Here is a 19,399-nt window from a genome sequence, read left to right as displayed (position 1 = left end):
TATTATATATTGTTACGTTCTTATTTCTAAATGAATTATATTGTGGCAACTATATTTATTTTATTTGAGCAAGAGTCGCTTGTTGTAGTACAATAACATGAGTGGATTGTTATTGTACGTGGTTTTAACATTGAGTTTTGTTAAAACGTTTTCTGTCTTCAGACGTGTGTTATGTCTTCAGACGTGTTTTTTTGTCTTCGGACCAGTCGTCGGACGTGTTGACATGTCGGAACCTAGCCTTGGCCGGGTGAAAATTACGATACAATTAGAGCTATAGTCTGTCTGCCGGTGTACTGGCATGAGAGGTAACAGATGATTCCCGGCTTATGAGTACCCATATTGTAACGACCCCAAAATTTCAAGCTTAAAAACTCAAAATTTCAAAGTCGTTAAACACCAAACAATCTCGATGAAATCGAAATCATTTAAAATGCCACAGCGGATCATCTCTGAGTTCAAAATGCAACTCAGTCAAACCGATTATTACAAACCAAATTATAATTCAACGTTATATCAAATGGAAATGTATAATCCTCACAACAACCTCACAAGATAGTCACACAAAATCCTCACACAAGCTGGAGATAAATAACTTCAAGTCCTCTGAGCGGTCCGTCAATTCCCGCTAATCCACACCTGCGGAGTTATCCACCGCACCATCGAATTGGTGCACCGGGATTGTAAACACAAACCCGGTAAGATTTACAGCTCGTATGAGTAAAATAAAAACATAACTCGCATATCAATATATACGGAAATCCAGAAATCAACAAATATAAATGCACTCATGAGTCAATGGACGGCCCATCTGGTTGTCCCAAAGAAATATAAAAAGAAGCGCTCATGAGAAATTAAGTAACCCTTCTAGTTACCCAAATGCATTTATAATACGGGTACCAAGAACGCTGGTACACATCTGTTACCCCTCTCGTAATACACCGCCGATATTGGATAGCCACCCGCTACCCAACATCCAAAACAATCTGAGTACCCATGAGCAGATAACCACCCGTTACCTCACATGCAGTACTAAGGCAGACAGACTAGAGCTCTAACTGTATCGTAACTTTCGCCCGGCCAAAGGCTAGGTTCCGACTTGCCAAACACGTACAATAATCTCACATCATATTGTACCAAATCACGTCCGAAGACAAATCAACATTTTAACAATCTCAATGTTAAAATCACGTACAATAATTTCACATCATATTGTACCAAAAATCATGTCCAAAGACAAATCAACATTTTAACAATCTCAATGTTAAAATCACGTACAATAATCTCACATCATATTGTACAAATCAAAATCACATGCTCAATATTTAAATCTCGTCATCGAAATGACATAAATCACGATAAAATCATAACAGTATATTATATAGCAAACTATATATATATCTACATATTTACCATTTATACAATATATATATAATCCATTATATCATATACATGTCATATTTCATCAACACGTCCGAAGACAAAAACTCGTCCGAAGACAAAACTCGTCCGAAGACAAAACATTTTAACAAACTCATGTTAAAACCACGTACAATAATCACACCTCATATTGTACAAAAATCAAATCACATGCTCAATATTTAATTCTCGTCATTCGAAATGACCAATTCCAATGAATTCATAACAGTATATAATATAGCAAACTATATATATATGTACTTATTACCATTTATACGATATATATGTAATCCACTATATTGTATACGTGTCGTAATTCAATCTTAAAAACTCTTGCAAAATCTTGAATCACCGCAAGGGTAGATTCGTAAATAAGTGAGATTTTACTCACCTTCTTTCATGCGTGCAACTTCCACGACCCTGAAAGTAATTTCCTCACTCGTTTCGTCAGTCACCTAATAGCACGATAAATGCTTAGAAAATGATACTTAAAATATCAGTGACGAGTTCAGCACAGCTAAATGTTGTTCATAAAACATTGTTCACGAAACACTGTTCATGTTTACTAATCACTGTTTTTACTAAACCACTGTTCACAGTTACTGTTTTTACCAAAACACTGTTCAAGTTACTGTTTTACCATGATACTGTTCACATTTACTGTTACACATCACTATTCACAGTTACTGTTACAGATCATTATTCACAGTTACTGTTACAGATCACTATTCATGCGGAGTTACTATTCGTAGTTACTATTCATTCGGCGTTACTGTTCACCGACCGCCACCAATCATCACTAAATTTCACCACCACAACCTAAACAACATTTCCAACAACTTCCTAGTTGACACCAAGGTCTAAATCCGAGTCTAAACAGTCCAAACAACGAAGAACATGAAATCGGCACTATTCACAAATCCTAGAAATTGAAATTTTGATTCGGGTACTTACACTTCGATTTGGCTCGATTCCTTTTGTGGGAATGTTGCTGGGACTGGAACAAGCAAAACCCCCCAAGAATCTCGAGCCATGGTGGCCGGAGGAGGCGGCGCCGCCACAGCAGTAACTTCCGGCGGTTGCTACACCGTGTGTGGTTGTCGCCGGAGTGCAAGGCGTAGCCCAAAAGATGGAGCTCGTCCAGCCCGTCAGTTCGATGGTGGAGAAATCGGCCGGAGAAGGTTTTTGGGTCTGCCCGAGCTCGGGTGAACAGTAACCGAGCTGATTTTTAGAAAAATCTGATTTTCTGATTTTTAATCTCCTCTCCTTCCTTTTATACTATTTCCAAAATCGGACACGAACTTCCGATGTTAATAACTTTCGCGTCCGACGTCCGATTCGAACGCATGACGTGTCCATGAATTCATATCGATGAGCTCTACGACTTTCGTGAAGGACGTTTTCGCAACCGAGCGACGGAATAAAAGTCGATCTATACGTTGCGGTAACGTTACGTTTTCTAATTAAACGATCCGAGAACGTTTCCGTTTTCGTTTCGAAATGTCGCAAACCTCCAATTGTCGTCTTGAATTAATTTCACAAGTTTAACACTTTGAAAATACTCGACATTTAGTTTCTAAAAATTCGGGTTATTACACATATTTTTGGATATTGGGTAACGAGAGGTTGCCCAATGTCTGGCGGGGTACTTCATGAGGGGTAACAGATGAGTACTTGGCGCTCATGAGTACCCGTATTATAAATGTATTTGGGTAAAGAGATGGATTGCCCAATTTCTCATGAGCACTTATATTTTCAGATATTATTGGATAACCAGATGGGCCGTCCAATGACTCATGAGTACATTTATAATTAAATGTTTTTAGTATTTTTCTTTTGTATTTATACACGAGTTATATTGTTGTTTTACTCATACGAGCTGCAAAGCTTACTGGGTTTGTGTTTACAATCCCGATGCACGTATTCAATAGTGTAGGTGATAGTTCTGCAGGTGTAGATTAACAGAATTGACGGACTACTCTGAAGACGTCGAAGATTTCTTTCTGCTGTTAGTGGTGAGGATTGAATGAATTTTACATTTCCATTGATTGTGTATTATTCAAGTCGACTGATTCATGATGTGGACTCAGTTTCCATACACTCAGTCTTCGTAACCTCTTCATATCTACTAGTGTTACCCGATCTGAAACGTTGAACTGCTATGATAAGATGATTTCAGTATACTTGAGATTATTTTAGAATTTACATGGCTTCAAATTCGAATTTTTATCATTCAAAATTCGGGGTCGTGACACCGACGTACCTAGGGTAACTATAAACTTGCAGTGTGATAATAAAGCTGTGACGAAGATTGCTTTTGTGGAATTGGGTTTAAGAAGCGCGCAAGAGCTATGAAGGTCATTCCTTGCGGCATGCATGCAACACCGGACTAGAATAATACATAACGATCTTAAGAGGGTCATAATCATAAAGAATATTAACAATGCAAATGAATAACATTCCGCACATTTTCTTTGTCCAATATCTCATGTTATGCAATATCACGCGTACACATTGGCTTTGACAAAGGGAAAGCAAAGGTAGCCCCAAACTTCCTTATTACCAAAGAACACGTATCAGAGCTCAACCTTTGCTTTGTAATGTGCATTAGTCAACCCTATAAACTAGTTAAGAAAATGAAAGATAAAGTAAGCAATTCATGTTAAGAAAGTCAATTTAACATGCACTGATTCATACATATCAATTACTTGCACCACAAATTACCCAATAACTGGGTTAGTGTAATGTGACGGGGCCTCCAAGTCAAATTCGACATGCAGATGCGTCTGATTAAAGTCTTCCGAGTCAAAGACTACATGCTCATGCGTCTAATTTAAACTACGATAATTAAAAAACCATCGAAGGGTTTTTACCTCAACTTAATTAATATCTTTTGGTTACCGGAGCCATTGCCTAATTAACTTAACCAAGCCGAGTGAACTACTGAGCTTTTCAAATAGGGTTGTCTTAATATATACAAGCTCACGAACACGGATCAACAATATGTACGATTATATCGATTCCATTCATAGTTTTAATAATTTACCTACGAGCGTACATACAATCTATCATATGTAATCATATAAGAATAAATGATGTTGTGTTCCTACCATGAACAAAAAGACATACAATTGACCCTCACAATGAATGTTATGGAATACAAAATCATATGGTTGACAATTAATTTTATTTCTATTATTTCACTCACTTACAATGAAGGCGGCAATATTTCGTGGGTCACTGCAATCGACTTTTGTTCTGTAAATGGGAGATCCACCGCCAGCCACTACCGAGTACACCCCTAATAAGAACTAAAATTTATTTGGAATCGTAACGAATTAATTTCACCAAGCCAGCAAAAACGAACGTAGCTTATCTAGCTTAGGTTTTATTTGGTAACTGAAAATGGTAAAATTGTTGATTGTAGTTTGATCAAAGGCTTAACGATCATTGGAAATGCCTCAACCTTAAAGAGGGCACATGATATTCTTCCCCTCTAAAAAAAAAAGAGCGTGAGAAACGCACTCAAAGAAAGTTCCTGCCCGAAGCACTCACTTGCTTCAGTGCGTGGGCATCTTCCAACTTTTTCCACCACAACCAAATTATAAAAATTTCAAACAGCAAAACCAAACATCTAGCACAAACCCCATTCCCAAACATAAACAACTGATAGAGCATGGCCTCCTTCATCAAACACAAGAAACTAAATTCCTCTTCCCAATCAAATCTTTGCACCACCCTCTTCTTCATCGTCCTCTTCACCATCCCCGTCCTCTTTCTCCTCCACTCCTCCACCACCACCTCCATCTGCACTTCCCTCTCCAACCACTTCAACAACAACCCTCCCTTCTCCGGCGACCTGCGTGCAGCTGAGTTCTCCTGGAACCGCCTCTCCTTCCTCCAACACCGCCCCAATCCCCCAACCTCCCTCAAAATCGCCGTCTTCTCCCGGAAATGGCCAATTGCAACCACTCCAGGCGGCATGGAGCGCCATGCTCATACTCTTCACACTGCCCTCGCCCACCTCGGCCACCAAGTCCACGTCTTCACCTCCCCAGTCAAACCACAAGAGCTCATGAGCCACAACCACCTCAACCTCAGCCCTAGCTCCTCCCCACCCTATCTTCACTTCCACGAGGGCGACCCTGGCTACTGGAGATACAACAAAGCCTACGAACAGTTTCTAGAAGAAGACCAGAAGCAGAAGTTCGACGTCGTACACTCCGAAAGCGTCGCGCTTCCTCACTGGCTAGCTCGCCGGCTCCCCAACCTCGCCGTCTCTTGGCACGGCATAGCGCTCGAGAGCTTGCACTCCAACATCTTCCAGGACCTAACACGTAAGCATGGCGAGCCCATAGAACCCGCCTTCAACCAAAGTTTACAAGGAGTAGTTCCAAAGGTCCTCAACGAGATCAGGTTCTTCCATAACTACGCTCATCACGTAGCTATTAGCGACAGTTGTGGAGAAATGCTTAGGGACGAGTATCAGATACCGAACAAGAGAGTCCATGTCATACTCAACGGCGTCAACGATGAAGATTTCGGTGTCGACTCTAGGCTTGGGAAAGAGTTCAGAGGTGGAATAGGGATTCCACAAAATGCTAGCATGGTGTTTGGGGTGGCGGGTAGGTTAGTTAAAGATAAAGGCCATCCTATTCTGTATGAAGCTTTCTCTGAACTCATAGCCAAACATCCAAACGTTTATCTTATCGTGGCCGGGTCTGGACCATGGGAGCAGCGTTACAAGGATTTAGGTCCTCGTGTACTTGTTCTAGGATCAATGAGTCCTTCTAAACTACATGCCTTCTACAATGCCATAGATGTGTTTGTGAACCCGACCCTAAGGCCCCAAGGTCTTGACCTGACCCTCATGGAGGCGATGATGAGTGGGAAGCCGGTGATGGCGTCGAGGTTTCCGAGTATTAAAGGAAGCATTGTCGTCGACCAGGAGTTCGGGTTTATGTTTGCTCCGAACGTAGCTTCGTTGCTTGAGGCTCTGGAGTCGGCTGTGGAAGAAGGGTCGAAGAGGATGAGTCAACGAGGGAAGGCGTGTAGGGAGTACGCTAGTTCCATGTTTACTGCGAAGAAGATGGCATTGGCATACGAGAGGTTGTTTCTTTGTATAAAGAATGATACATTTTGTAACTATCCTTGAGCTAGCTATACTATAGGTTTCATTTGTTTTTCTTCTTTTCTCACTTCGATCATCTCCAATTTTCTTTAGGAAATTGTATTGTTTTACAAGAATTGGAGTTCACAAGAATATCGAAATAACCTATGAGCGAGTTCATTTTCAATAGAAATTTATCATATTTGTCGAAATCGGAAACTTAATTTATGTTTTCGAATTATACTTCCTCAGTTCCTACTCTTTACCTAAGTGTGGATTGAATTTGAGTTAAATGAACAATTTCTAGTGTAAACCCAGAATAGGTTGAGTCCATGTGTTGATGCAATGATGCTTGATGTTGATACTTTCTGTTAGCAAAAGTCACGCCCCACACGTTAGGGGAGATACCATTAGAAGGTTTGAACTTTGAAGTCAAATTAAGGCAGCATTCTAACGCATTTATCCAAAGAGTATTGGCTGTCCTTAGCGTACGTTTTGTTTTGTTTTGCTGGTTAGCTTTGTTGCTTTACTGGTTGGTGTTCTGAGGCCTTTGTTGTATCTAGGCTCTTCTTTATTCCGTGGGGATCGGTTGCATTTTCTAACGTCTTCTACATGTACGTTTTGAGAGGAAGGATTAATAATTGAGATACCCCCTTAGCTACTAATTAATTTTAACTACATTACTCTGATTAATTATTGGGATCAAGGACCCAATGATTAGGTATCAATCTACTAATTAATATAGATTGTGCCAATATTGTAGTTTATGATCACTGACTAAGTTGATTATTTATTCCCGTGTTGAATTGGCATTACATCTAAATTCAATGATGTTATAAATCTAGAGCGAGTTTAAATATCTCATTATTCTTGACGGATTTATATCTAAAAGTTATATATCTATGCAGAAGAAATTATTATATATACCCGCCACATATTCCACGTGGCGTACCTCTTAAGATTATTGGTCCATTTTTTACTGTGATTGTTTCTGATTAGTTTTCATATGTAAATAATCTTTTACCATTTTCACCGCGTGCATGCTAATTAAATCATGATGTAATATAATTGATTGAGTATACCACATGACAGTACCACGAGTTGTAGCCGGTACACAGAATAATTACTCATACAGACAAATAATTACTCATCTAGACAACTACGTAGAAACATGGTCGAGTTGGTAGGATTCGAGTGTGAAATTGTCACATACTCATGATTGTTTTGACACGATTCTTAGACTCGGATAAGTCTCAAACATGTCTAGAAAGATTTTTAAGAACACTGTCGATTTATTTAAAAAAAAAACAATTAACCACCGCGTGTGGTACTGTAACGACCCTAAAATTTCAAGCTTAAAAACTCAAAATTTCAAAGTCGTTAAACACCAAACAATTTCAACGAATCGAAATCATTTAAAATGCCACAGCGGATCATCTCTGAGTTCAAAATACAACTCAGTTAAACCGATTATTACAACCCAAATTATAATTCAATATTATAACAAATGGAATTGCGTAATCCTCACAACAAACTCACAAGATAGTCACACAAAATCCTCACACAAGCTGGAGATGAATAACTTCAAGTCCTCTGAGCGGTCCGTCAATTCCCGCTAATCCACACCTGCGGAGTTATCCACTACACCATCGAATTGGTGCACCGGGATTGTAAACACAAACCCGGTAAGCTTTACAGCTCGTATGAGTAAAATGAAAATATAACTCGCATATTAATATATATACGAAAATCCATAAATCAAACAAATATAAATGCACTCATGAGTCAATGGACGGCCCATCTGGTTGTCCCAAAGAAATATGAAATAAAACGCTCATGAGAAATTAAGTAACCCTTCTGGTTACCCAAATGCATTTATATTACGGGTACCAAGAACGCTAGTACACATCTGTTACCCCTCTCGTAATACACCGCCGACGTTGGATAGCCACGCTACCCAACATCCAAAACAATCTGAGTACCCATGAGCAGATAACCACCCGTTACCTCACATGCAGTACTAAGGCAGACAGACTAGAGCTCTAACTGTATCGTAACTTTCGCCCGGCCAAAGGCTAGGTTCCGACTTCCCAAACACGTACAATAATCTCACATCATATTGTACCAATCACGTCCGAAGACAAATAAACATTTTAACAATCTCAATGTTAAAAATCACGTACAATAATCTCACATCATATTGTACCAAAAATCATGTCCGAAGACAAATCAACATTTTAACAATCTCAATGTTAAAATCACGTACAATAATCTCACATCATATTGTACCAAAAATCATGTCCGAAGACAAATCAACATTTTAACAAACTCAATGTTAAAATCATGTACAATAATCTCACATCATATTGTACAAATTAAAATCACATGCTCGATATTTAAATCTCGTCATCGAAATGACATAAATCACGATAAAATCATAACAGTATATTATATAGCAAACTATATATATATATATGTACATATTTACCATTTATACAATATATATATAATCAATTATATCGTATACATGTCATATTTCATCAACACGTCCGAAGACAAAAACTCGTCCGAAGACAAAACTCGTCCGAAGACAAAACATTTTAACAAACTCATGTTAAAACCACGTACAATAATCACACCTCATATTGTACAAAAATCACATCACATGCTCAACATTTAATTCTCGTCATTCGAAATGACCAATTCCAATGAATTCATAACAGTATATAATATAGCAAACTATATATATATGTACTTATTACCATTTATACGATATATACGTAATCCACTATATTGTATACGTGTCGTAATTCAATATTAAAAACTCTTGCAAAAATCTTGGAATCACCGCAAGGGTAGATTCGTAAATAAGTGAGATTTTACTCACCTTCTTTCCTGCGTGCAACTTCCACGACCCTGAAAGTAATTTCCTCACTCGTTTCGTCAGTCACCTAATAGCACGATAAATGCTTAGAAAATGATACTTAAAATATCAGGTGACGAGTTCAGCACAGCTAAATGTTGTTCATAAAACATTGTTCACGGAACACTGTTCATGTTTACTAATCACTGTTTTTACTAAACCACTGTTCACAGTTACTGTTTTAGCAAAACACTGTTCAAAGTTACTGTTTTTACCATGCCACTGTTCACATTTACTTTTACAGATCACTATTCACAGTTACTGTTACAGATCACTATTCATGCGGAGTTACTATTCACATTTACTATTCATTCGGCGTTACTGTTCACCGACCGCCACCAATCATCACCAAATTTCACTACCACAACCTAAACAACATTTCCAACAACTTCCTAGTTGACACCAAGGTCTAAATCCGAGTCTAAACAGTCCAAACAACGAAGAACATAAAATCGGCACTATTCACAAACCCTAGAAAATTGAAATTTTGATTCGGGTACTTACACTTCGATTTGGCTCGATTCCTTTTGTGGGAATGTTGCTGGGACTGAGACAAGCAAAACCCCCCAAGAATCTTGAGCCATGGTGGCCGGAGGAGGCGGCGCCGCCACAACAGTAACTTCCGGCGGTTGCTACACCGTGTGTGGTTGTCGCCGGAGTGCAAGACGTAGCCCAAAAGATGGAGCTCGTCGAGCCCGTCAGTTTGATAGGTGGCACGACATGAGGCGACGTCGGATGGTGGAGAAATCGGCCGGAGAAGGTTTTTGGGTCGGGTGAACAGTACCCGAGCTCGGGTGAACAGTACCCCGATCTGATTTTTAGAAAAAATCTGATTTTTAGAAAAAATCTGATTTTCTGATTTTTAATCTCCTCTCCTTCCTTTTATACTATTTCCAAAATCGGAAACGAACTTCCGACGTTAATAACTTTTGCATCCGACGTCCGATTCGAACGCATGACATGTCCACGAATTCGTATCGATGAGCTCTACGACTTTCGTGAAGGAAGTTTTTGCAACCGAGCGACGGAATAAAAGTCGATCTATACGTTGCGGTAACGTTACGTTTTCTAATTAAACGATCCGAGAACGTTTCTGTTTTTGTTTTGAAATGTCGCAAACCTCCAATTGTCGTCTTGAATTAATTTCACAAGTTTAACACTTAAAAAATACTCGACATTTAGTTTCTAAAAATTCGGATTATTACAGGTACGTCCCTTCTGGCTGTAATTAGATTGGCTGTCAAACTATTTGTCAAAACAAAACGGCTCAAAAAAAAATTGTCAAAACGAGAAAAAGATCACTGCATGTCAAGATGCTACTATATATATATGTAATTATATGTACGCCAACATATTGCAATTGATCCTTTTATATATTTACTCGGGCAACTTAACATGCATGCCACTCGGATCTTAACGTGCTTTTAAGTAAACCATGCACACACATTTTCTATGTTACACATGGACATATATCGCGCCTTGAGTCATATATTTCTCAAGATTTCCGAGCTACTGTTGTAGCTGGGGTGGATTTCCTGATATAGCCAACTTTATTTCCATCCATTCTAGCTTTAGCACCAAACACCCCATTTCTATTGGATTTGGGCGACGCAGGCCAATGCCCCTGTGTCACCGCCATGTCCTTCAAAAATTGCACGGCTTCTAGGGTTTCAACAATATCTGGCATCCTCGGCCTGTCTTTAGGGCTCATACATATGCACTGCAATGCCAGAAGGGCAATCTCCTTTGCACCCTTCACAGAATACTGTCCGGCCAGCCTCGGGTCCATAATGTAACGTAACCTTCGTGTGCTGGTGAGGTAGGGTTTTGCCCAATCTATCAGATTCTGCTCACTTTTTGGTCTTGATTTGTCCATGGCTCTTCTTCCGGTAAGCAATTCCAGAAGCACCACCCCAAAGCTGTATATGTCACATTTTGTTGTCAATTGTCCTGAAATACAAAGTTGAATGCATTTATCCCCAACTAGTTGAAACAACAAGATTAGATACAAGAATATGGGGATTAAATCATGGTTAAATTATGGTATACCTGTTGAGACGTATTCTGGGGCAGCATAGCCATACGTACCCATTACTCTTGTTGTAACATGTGTTTCTGATCCTTCAGGTCCCATTTTCGCAAGTCCGAAATCTGACAGTTTTGCCGTAAAATCCTATGAAGTCCAGATAAAACACAGCGCATATAATGTGTTAATTAGACTCAAGGAATTAAAAGTAGGCAAAACTTTTGCTGATAATTAAGAGGGAAGTGTTCATGTAGAAATAATCGTACAGAATCTAGCAAGACATTTGAAGTTTTGAAATCCCTATAAATGACTGGATTCTCGGCACCATGCAAGAAAGCAAGGCCTTTGGCAGCTCCTATTGCAATCTTTATTCTTGTTCCCCATGGCAATGATATTGAAAGCCCTGTAGTCAATAAGACGTAAGTACAGTGAAGATGATGAAACCAGGTGCAGAGATGGAGATAATAATTTATCTTCCTGAAGTATATATAACTGAAGAAAATATAAGTGACTAATTAAGCATGTATGACCAATTGCCATTTACTAATTAAATTTGTTTGCAAGATATTTTACCAAACAAGAGGAGCAAAAGAACTATATCATTTTCTTTTAAATAAACAAGAAAAGAAAGCAAAACAACTATATATGGTTGGTAATAAACAAAATGTACTAGTCACATAGGCTCTATATATGTGTATGCATGTACAAGTTTCCAGTGTGAGCGTGTGTCTCTTTTAATAGTGCGTATGTTACAACATAATGAACATATAACAATAGGTAAAATCCTAAACTCACTTTTGAATAAGTGATTCTCCAAGCTGCCTCTGGGCATAAACTCATAAACCAGAAGTCTTTCTTCATCCTGACAACAGTAGCCAATCAACTTGACCAAATGAGGGTGCCTCAGCTGCCCAAGAAATATCACTTCTGCCTGCAACAAACAAGTTATATGAGAGCAAATTGAAGAAGCTTTTAAGATTAGGTGTTCTCAACTGTAGTTCGTAAATCGTAATGGTTTCCAAATAATTAAGTAAAACTGATGAGGATAAAGCTTTAAAATAAAATTCTTACAAGCCATTCGCGGTGTCCCTGCAAACCTTCAATGTCCAAGAGCTTGACAGCTACTGCCTGAGGCTTCAAACCCTGCCTCAAATTCTCATCTATATAGCCCTTATGTACAGTTCCAAACCCACCTTCCCCCAACAAAAAGTTACTCGAGAAATCATGAGTTATACCACGCAGCTCACTCAGCTGAAAATCATGCAACTCAGACCCGAAAGACTGTGCAAGATCATCGTTGATACGCGTGGAAGAAGAACGGCTCAGATCAGAGAAAGATAGTCGCCGGAACGAGGGTAGCTGACCACCATCCTTTGATAAATCTGATCTCGAAGGTCTGCATGGCCGGCTGAAGTTGCCAAAGAATGTCTGATCTTCAGCGGAGCAGCAATACTTTGCTGTGAATGGTCTCCATGGCTTTGATGTGGGCTGTGGCCTCATTATTGTTGGAGAATGAGACTAGACTCACTAGAGGAATATTGGGTAGTCGGTGAAACACATTTGGTGCAAAGATTAGAGGAAGCACGGATTCTTTATCTAAATGTTCAAGAGAGAAACAAGGTGACATTCTTTCTTCAACTGCTCTAACCACTCAGCTAAAAGGGGTAACATTATCTTCTGTTGTGATTTTGTCTCCTACGTAGTGTCTTCATGCAAAAGATGACCAGATACTTTTAGTTTAGGTTTTGTTGCTCTTTGAGTTTAAAGTTTGGTTCTTAAAGAAAATTTTAGTAGTTATTTTGCTGGAGTCCACTCAAGTTCCTTAACTTTAGTACCTTTCAGTTATGCATACCTTGTAGTTTTAATTGGTTTACAAACAACTGCAAAGATTAAAAGGGTATTGAGTATTAGATTATATTTCATTTGATCGCAATTGTAATAACCCGATTTTTCAGAACGAGTTTTAGATTGCTTTTAAATTTATAAAATTTGTGAAATTCATTAAACGTGTTTGTTTCGCCTTGCGACGTCGAATTAATTGAAAACGGTAACAACGTTTATTTAGAAAAACGTTACGTTTCCACAACGTGAATATCGACTTTTATTTCGTCGCTCGTTTGCGAAAACTTCCTTCACGGAGAGTTGTAGAGCTCGTCGATACGAGTTTGTGGACACGTCACGCGTTCTATTCGGACGTCGTACGTGAAAGTTATTAACGACGGAAGTTAGTTTCCGATTTTGAAAGTGGGTATAAAAGGACATATTTTAAGAGTAGGATTTCCATTTTCGGAAACCCTCTCTCTCTCACTTCACTCCCCCTCCCTCTCCCTCTCTCTCTCTCTCTCTCTCTCTCTCTCTCTCTCTCTCCGCTTTTCACCTCCGATCTCCCAACTCCAGGCGAAGTGGCCCTCACCGCCGGCCTAGGAAGCGTCGCACTGTCCCCCGCAGTCGACCCCGAGGTCGACACACCCTCTCTCGCCGCCATGAGGCCGCACGACGCCTCTCACTTCTGCGTTTTTCCTCCGCCGCAGTCAAACCCATCTCCGGTGGTTCTCGAGCTCGAATCGAGGTGAGGTTAGCCTAGATTGGTTGTTGTGATGTTGTTGTTGAAATTTTGGGTTGATTTGTGGTGTTTTGATGAGAGATTGGAGGTGGAAGAGGAGGGGAGGTTACCGCCGCCTTAGGCGGCGCATGTGGTAGCGTGGAGGAGGCTAGGGGCGGCGTGAGGCCGTGGGAAGGTAGAGGAGAAGGAGAAGAGGAGAAATGGGGCAGCGGTGGCGTGCTAGGCGCCGGCCTTAGGTTTGGCGCGTGGAGCCCACGCGCGGTTGCCGAAGTTGGCGCGTGAACCCTACCTGCCGCCACGTGCGGCACCGCGTGAATAGTGTTTTCGAAACAGTAATTTGTAAAATTTATTTTTACGTACGGTGAATGTAAAAAGTAATTTACGTACAGGTAAATGTAAATTTTATTTACATACGGTAAATGTAAATGTAAATTACTTTCTGTAAATGTAAAAGTAATTTCGGGAGGGTAAATCGGTAATTATTATTTACTGAGATAGTATTTACATTTGAATAGTATGCATACGTACATAAATACGTAAACAGTATGTACATGTACATGAATACGTAATTGATGTGTATTTGTACAGAAGTACGTGAATAGTAACTACATGGACAATAATTTCGTAAAACCAGAAATTGCTGAACAGTGAATTATTATTACTGTTTCAGCATTTAAGGTTTACGTAACGATTCTAAATTCTTTTCTTATCTTTTCAATGTGATCGATAATTCAAGGAAATGAATTACATTCGGAATTGTGGAATTACGCTCGAGATTATAAGGTGAGTAAAATCTCATATTTACGAATCTACCCTTGCGGAGATTCAAGATTATGCAGAATTTTAAAGAATGAAATATGACATGTATATGATATAGTGGAATATATATATTTGTATAAATGGTAAATAGGTACATATATATATTTTGATATATTATATATTTTTATGATTTCGTGGTGAACATGTTCATTTGATGATGAGATTTATATATCGAACATGTGATTTGAATTGTACAATATGACATGATAAATATTGTACGTGGTTTTAACATTGAGTTTTGTTAAAACTTGATTATCTTCGGACGAGTTTTGTCTTCGGACATGATTGATGTCTTCGGACGTGTTTATGTCTTCGGACCAGTCTTCGGACGTGTTTGGCATGTCGGAACCTAGCCTTTGGCCGGGTGAAAGTTACGATACAGTTAGAGCTCTAGTCTGTCTGCCGGGGTACTGCATATGAGGTAACAGATGGGTTATCGGCTTATGAGTACCCATATATTTTTGATATTGGATGACATATGGTTGTCCAATGTCGGCGGTGTACTACATGAGGGGTAACAGAGGGGTACCAGCGCTCATGAGTACCCGTATTATAAATACATTTGGGTAAACAGAGGGGTTGCCCAATTCTCATGAGTACATATATTTTCACATTATTAAACAATCAGATGGGCCGTCTAATAAGTCATCAGTGCATTTTATATTTGTTGATTTGTAGATTTTCGTATATATTGATATGCAGGTTATATTGTTGTTTTACTCATACGAGCGGTAAAGCTTACCGGGTTTGTGTTTACAATCCTGGTGCACTGATTCGATGGTGTAGGGGATAACTCCGCATGTGTGGATTAGCGGAAGTCGACGAACCGCCCAGAGGACGTGAAGTTATTTATTTTCATCTTGTGGTGAGGACTTTGTGAGGATTTTGTGAGGATTATACATTTCCATTTGTTATAATGTTGAATTATAAATTTTAGTTTGTAATAATCGGTTTGACTGAGTTGTATTCTGAACTAAGAGATGATCCGCTGTGACATTTAAATGATTTCGATTCATTGAGATTGTTTTGGTGTTTTTCATGACTTCGAAATTTGAGTTTCATACTCGAAATTTCGGGATTGTGACAACAATCGTTATATCTATGAGGTTTTAATCATCTCAACCAACAGTATCAAGTTATCTATTCGGATCAACAGTATTTTTGACCATAAAAAAAACTTGCAATTAATGCAGTATTTTTTATCAGTAGCTTCCATTACCGTAGTCTTTACTAGCGAGGAAACTATATATACAGACAATTAAACAACGATAGGTTACTTCACAAAATATGGTATTTAATGATATTGAATCGGATAGCCGTCCATATATTCCTGCTCCATTTCAACCAACCCTAAATGTATAATTGTATATGCTCTAATCTCTCTGTGGACTGCTCTCTACTTCAACAAGTCCAAAGGGACGGCGGCTTATCTTCTTGTTCTTGCAAATACAGTATCCTAAGTAGGATCGACAAGAATGCTGATTTCACAAGGGACCATACAAAATACTATATATATATATATATATATATATATTCCATAGTAATAGCTTCATATCATTCGTCCTGAAAGCTTGTCATATTTTTCCATTCTTGTTTTAATATTTTCATGTGAACCCCCTAGCTAGCCTTTTCGCCTCCGTACGCATTCACCTAAACCATGAAAAACTTGATCGGGCTTATCTAGTGACGTGTATGAAATCGTTAGTTTGGTTAGGCTCTTAATCACAACAACTCGATCAACAAGTTACATGCAACTAGTTGTTTAATCATCTATATTAAAATAGGACCTGTAGTTGGAGTAATATTTATGGTTCTAACGCATAGTTTGTATCAACTTGCTGTTGTTGACAATATACATCTCATATTGTGAGTTATAACATAGTCTGTGGGTTTTTAAGAGTATGTGTGAATTGGTTTTAGATGTGAACACCATAATACTTTATGACTTGAAAATTCGGCACACATGCAGGACGTGTTGAGAATATACATTCCACATTGGAAATTTAGACCTACCATAAGAGAATATACATTCAATTGGTTTTGGATGTGAATCTCAAATAACTTTATTATTTGACGCCAAAACTAGATGACACTCCGAGTATTTGACCAAATTATTTAGTATAGATATACACCCCATATGTATGTTTGCTGAGGAATGCATAAAATGTCGGCACACAAAACCCCATGTACATATCGCCGGAGTCTCTTCTTATTAAAAGAATGATCAAAATACTAGAAAGAGAAAATGGTTGCACCAAATACAATTTTGATGCATATACATAATATATCCCATATTCGCAATATGATCAGCAAGCATGTTTGTTTCTCTTAATTTAATCATGGTGGAAAGAGATGTATCGGATAAAATTGCACCAATGAGAAATTTAATGTTTTCTATGATTATCGCCATTTGCCAAAGAATTTTTAAATACATTCCTTTAAAAAAATTCATATATCAATAATCATTACACATTGAGGTTATTAACTCTATAGAAATTTGACAAAAAAAAACTCATCCATAGACGAAAGAGGTACATTAGACTAATCTAAAGTAGTTTGTAGACTGCATAACTAACTGAGCTAAAGTATGAGCGATTTTCCGGTTAACAAAGACCAACCTAGTCTGCATACTCCACTTCAAATAAGAAAGTAAGAAACTGAGTGAAAAATTATGACCTTCTGCTGATAATTTCTAGAGTCACACAAGTGAAGTAAACTAAAATATCATTTCTTCATTTGAATCATACGGAGTAGAACTAGATTGATGCTTGATTTTATCTTTCATACAATGCTATTACCTTTCTTCTAAGTTCTCACATTACACTTAGTACCACTTATTATGATGTTACATTCCTGGTAAGTAAAAGGAGAATCAAACCAAAATAAAACATTACCAAAAAAAACAAAAAACAAAACGAGAAAGAAAAAATCATAGTGGGGCAACGGAACATCGAGGAGCGTGGACCCACGAGTTGAAACTTGAACACAAAACGCCGAAATCTTGAGCGTAGCCGTTAGACTCTTCTTCACTTCAGTTGAGCTATCTGTCGCTGCTCAAGTGCTCAAACTGCTCATCATGGATTTCTCCCACCACCACCACCTCTCCGAGTCCGACGAAGACTCCGCCGTTGAAGACCTCCTCTCCCAAGCCAAAGATCACGTCCTCCTCGAGCAGCTCGCCTCCATCAACTGCTCCTCCTTCACCGACGACTCCGTCCTCCCCACCCACCTCGAGTCCCGCTTCTCCAAACTCAAGTCCTTCCCGGCCATCACCGCCGCCACAACCACCGCTTCCTTCCGCCGTAATTCGATTTCCCCTCAAAACCCAGATGAGCTAAAGGCTCCTCTTCCAAAAGCACAACAATCTAGGAATGTCTCGCCGCCTCTGAAATCGCCGGAGTTTTCACCGGAAAAGGTAGTTTCGTCGTCGAAGGCTTCGAAGCCAAAACCGAAACATGGGTCTCTTTCATCTGCCTCGAATTCTTCGAATTCATCTCCAGAAAGTGCGACGTTCTCACCGGCCAAGCGAGTTTCAGGGAAGAAGCAGCGGTCTAAGTCGAAGTCGAAGTCAGGGCGGTTGTCCTCTCCGTTGGGTTCTTGCAATTCGTTGAGGGAGGACTCTCCTTCGCCGCCGAGGAAAGCCGGGTGCTTCTGGTGTTCTCCGAAGAGGAACATTGCTTCGTCTCAGAGGAGGAGTAAGGAAAATGGGGGTGTTGGAGGTGGGATTGGTCTCGACTTCAGCGACGACAGTGAGCTCTTATCGGGTTTGGGAAGCTTTTCGAAGAAGGAGCAGAGCAAGATTCTGAAGAAGGCGATGAAGGAGGAAGAGAAGATCAGTAGGGAAGCTGAGAAAATTGTGAAGTGGGCTAAGCAAGAGTCGGCTAGGATGAATGTCACAGGTATTGATGATGAACTTAGTGATTGATGATTACACTAGTGTTACTAATATGGTAAATTAATATTTTTGGGTTTCATAAAAGCAAATTAGGAAGTATAGGTGGATATCTGTTTGTTTGTCTGATCATATAACATATATATAAGTAATGGTATACATGAAAGCTGTGTTATGAATGGCAAAGGTCCTTTTGAATCTGATATGTGCTTCATGAGTTCTGTTGGTGAAGGGTTATTGTGTTTACATAAATGAGTAATGCCATTTGATATTTGCTAATTTGCTTCTTTATCCAAGTTTATTCATGAAGTTTACTGAATATCTTTATCGATATCTCTTAAGTTCTCAGTTTTCTGTATAGGATTCTGGCTTCAAATTTAATCATAATCTTATGAATAGAAAGTATTGCAATTATACTCCAGAGAGTAGATAATTTTGAGTTTCGGCTATTTCAAGATATCCTTAATCCTTGTGGTCTTGCTAAGTTGCCAGAACTCTTCCATTTGATGATTGATGGGATTAGTTCCAATTCATCAATTGTGTGTGTTGGCATGAGCTGGAACAGCTGGTAAAACATGAAGCATGTTACTCATGGTGGTGTTAACAATTAGGTTTAATCATTAGGATTAGTGCTAATTTTCTCCAATCTT

General features: G+C 39.0%; 3 protein-coding genes and 1 long non-coding RNA gene across 4 annotated transcripts; 2 read left to right on the top strand and 2 right to left on the bottom strand.

Moving 5' to 3' along the window:
- The first annotated feature begins 4,983 nt into the window (after window positions 1–4,983).
- On the top strand, window positions 4,984–6,757 carry LOC126793217 (phosphatidylinositol N-acetylglucosaminyltransferase gpi3 subunit). Its single transcript, XM_050519674.1, has one exon. It carries the CDS (start codon window positions 5,093–5,095, stop codon window positions 6,569–6,571), a length of 1,479 nt encoding a protein of 492 aa, XP_050375631.1. The 5' UTR covers window positions 4,984–5,092; the 3' UTR covers window positions 6,572–6,757.
- A 1,226-nt stretch (window positions 6,758–7,983) lies between these two features.
- Window positions 7,984–10,243, bottom strand: LOC126793251 (uncharacterized). Its single transcript, XR_007672043.1, has 3 exons — window positions 9,954–10,243; window positions 9,414–9,477; window positions 7,984–8,167 (listed from the first exon to the last, which is right to left on the bottom strand). It is a non-coding gene; the product is annotated as an uncharacterized LOC126793251 (long non-coding RNA).
- A 517-nt stretch (window positions 10,244–10,760) lies between these two features.
- Window positions 10,761–13,068, bottom strand: LOC126793221 (probable serine/threonine-protein kinase PBL15). Its single transcript, XM_050519683.1, has 5 exons — window positions 12,547–13,068; window positions 12,271–12,406; window positions 11,742–11,878; window positions 11,499–11,622; window positions 10,761–11,399 (listed from the first exon to the last, which is right to left on the bottom strand). The coding sequence occupies exons 1-5, from the start codon at window positions 12,973–12,975 to the stop codon at window positions 10,945–10,947; spliced, it is 1,281 nt and encodes a 426-aa protein (XP_050375640.1). The 5' UTR covers window positions 12,976–13,068; the 3' UTR covers window positions 10,761–10,944.
- Window positions 13,069–17,892: 4,824 nt separating this feature from the next.
- LOC126793233 (uncharacterized) lies at window positions 17,893–18,915 on the top strand. Its single transcript, XM_050519696.1, has one exon. The coding sequence runs from the start codon at window positions 17,934–17,936 to the stop codon at window positions 18,780–18,782; it is 849 nt and encodes a 282-aa protein (XP_050375653.1). The 5' UTR covers window positions 17,893–17,933; the 3' UTR covers window positions 18,783–18,915.
- Window positions 18,916–19,399: the final 484 nt, after the last annotated feature.

This window comes from Argentina anserina, chromosome 5, assembly GCF_933775445.1.
Source record: "Argentina anserina chromosome 5, drPotAnse1.1, whole genome shotgun sequence".
In the NCBI taxonomy this organism is placed as follows: domain Eukaryota; kingdom Viridiplantae; phylum Streptophyta; class Magnoliopsida; order Rosales; family Rosaceae; genus Argentina; species Argentina anserina.
Note: the sequence above shows the minus strand (reverse complement) of the source record. Positions and strands in the feature narration are given on the sequence as shown.

Excerpts from the sequence above, each read along its gene's own strand:
- LOC126793217 (XM_050519674.1), top strand. The coding sequence starts at position 5,093 with ATGGCCTCCTTCATCAAACACAAGAAACTAAATTCCTCTTCCCAATCA.
- LOC126793221 (XM_050519683.1), bottom strand. The coding sequence starts at position 12,975 with ATGAGGCCACAGCCCACATCAAAGCCATGGAGACCATTCACAGCAAAG. Across the intron at positions 12,407-12,546 it reads AGGGACACCGCGAATGGCTT|GCAGAAGTGATATTTCTTGG; the intron begins GTAAGAATTTTA and ends TGTTTGTTGCAG. Across the intron at positions 11,400-11,498 it reads CCCAGAATACGTCTCAACAG|GACAATTGACAACAAAATGT; the intron begins GTATACCATAAT and ends TTTGTATTTCAG.
- LOC126793233 (XM_050519696.1), top strand. The coding sequence starts at position 17,934 with ATGGATTTCTCCCACCACCACCACCTCTCCGAGTCCGACGAAGACTCC.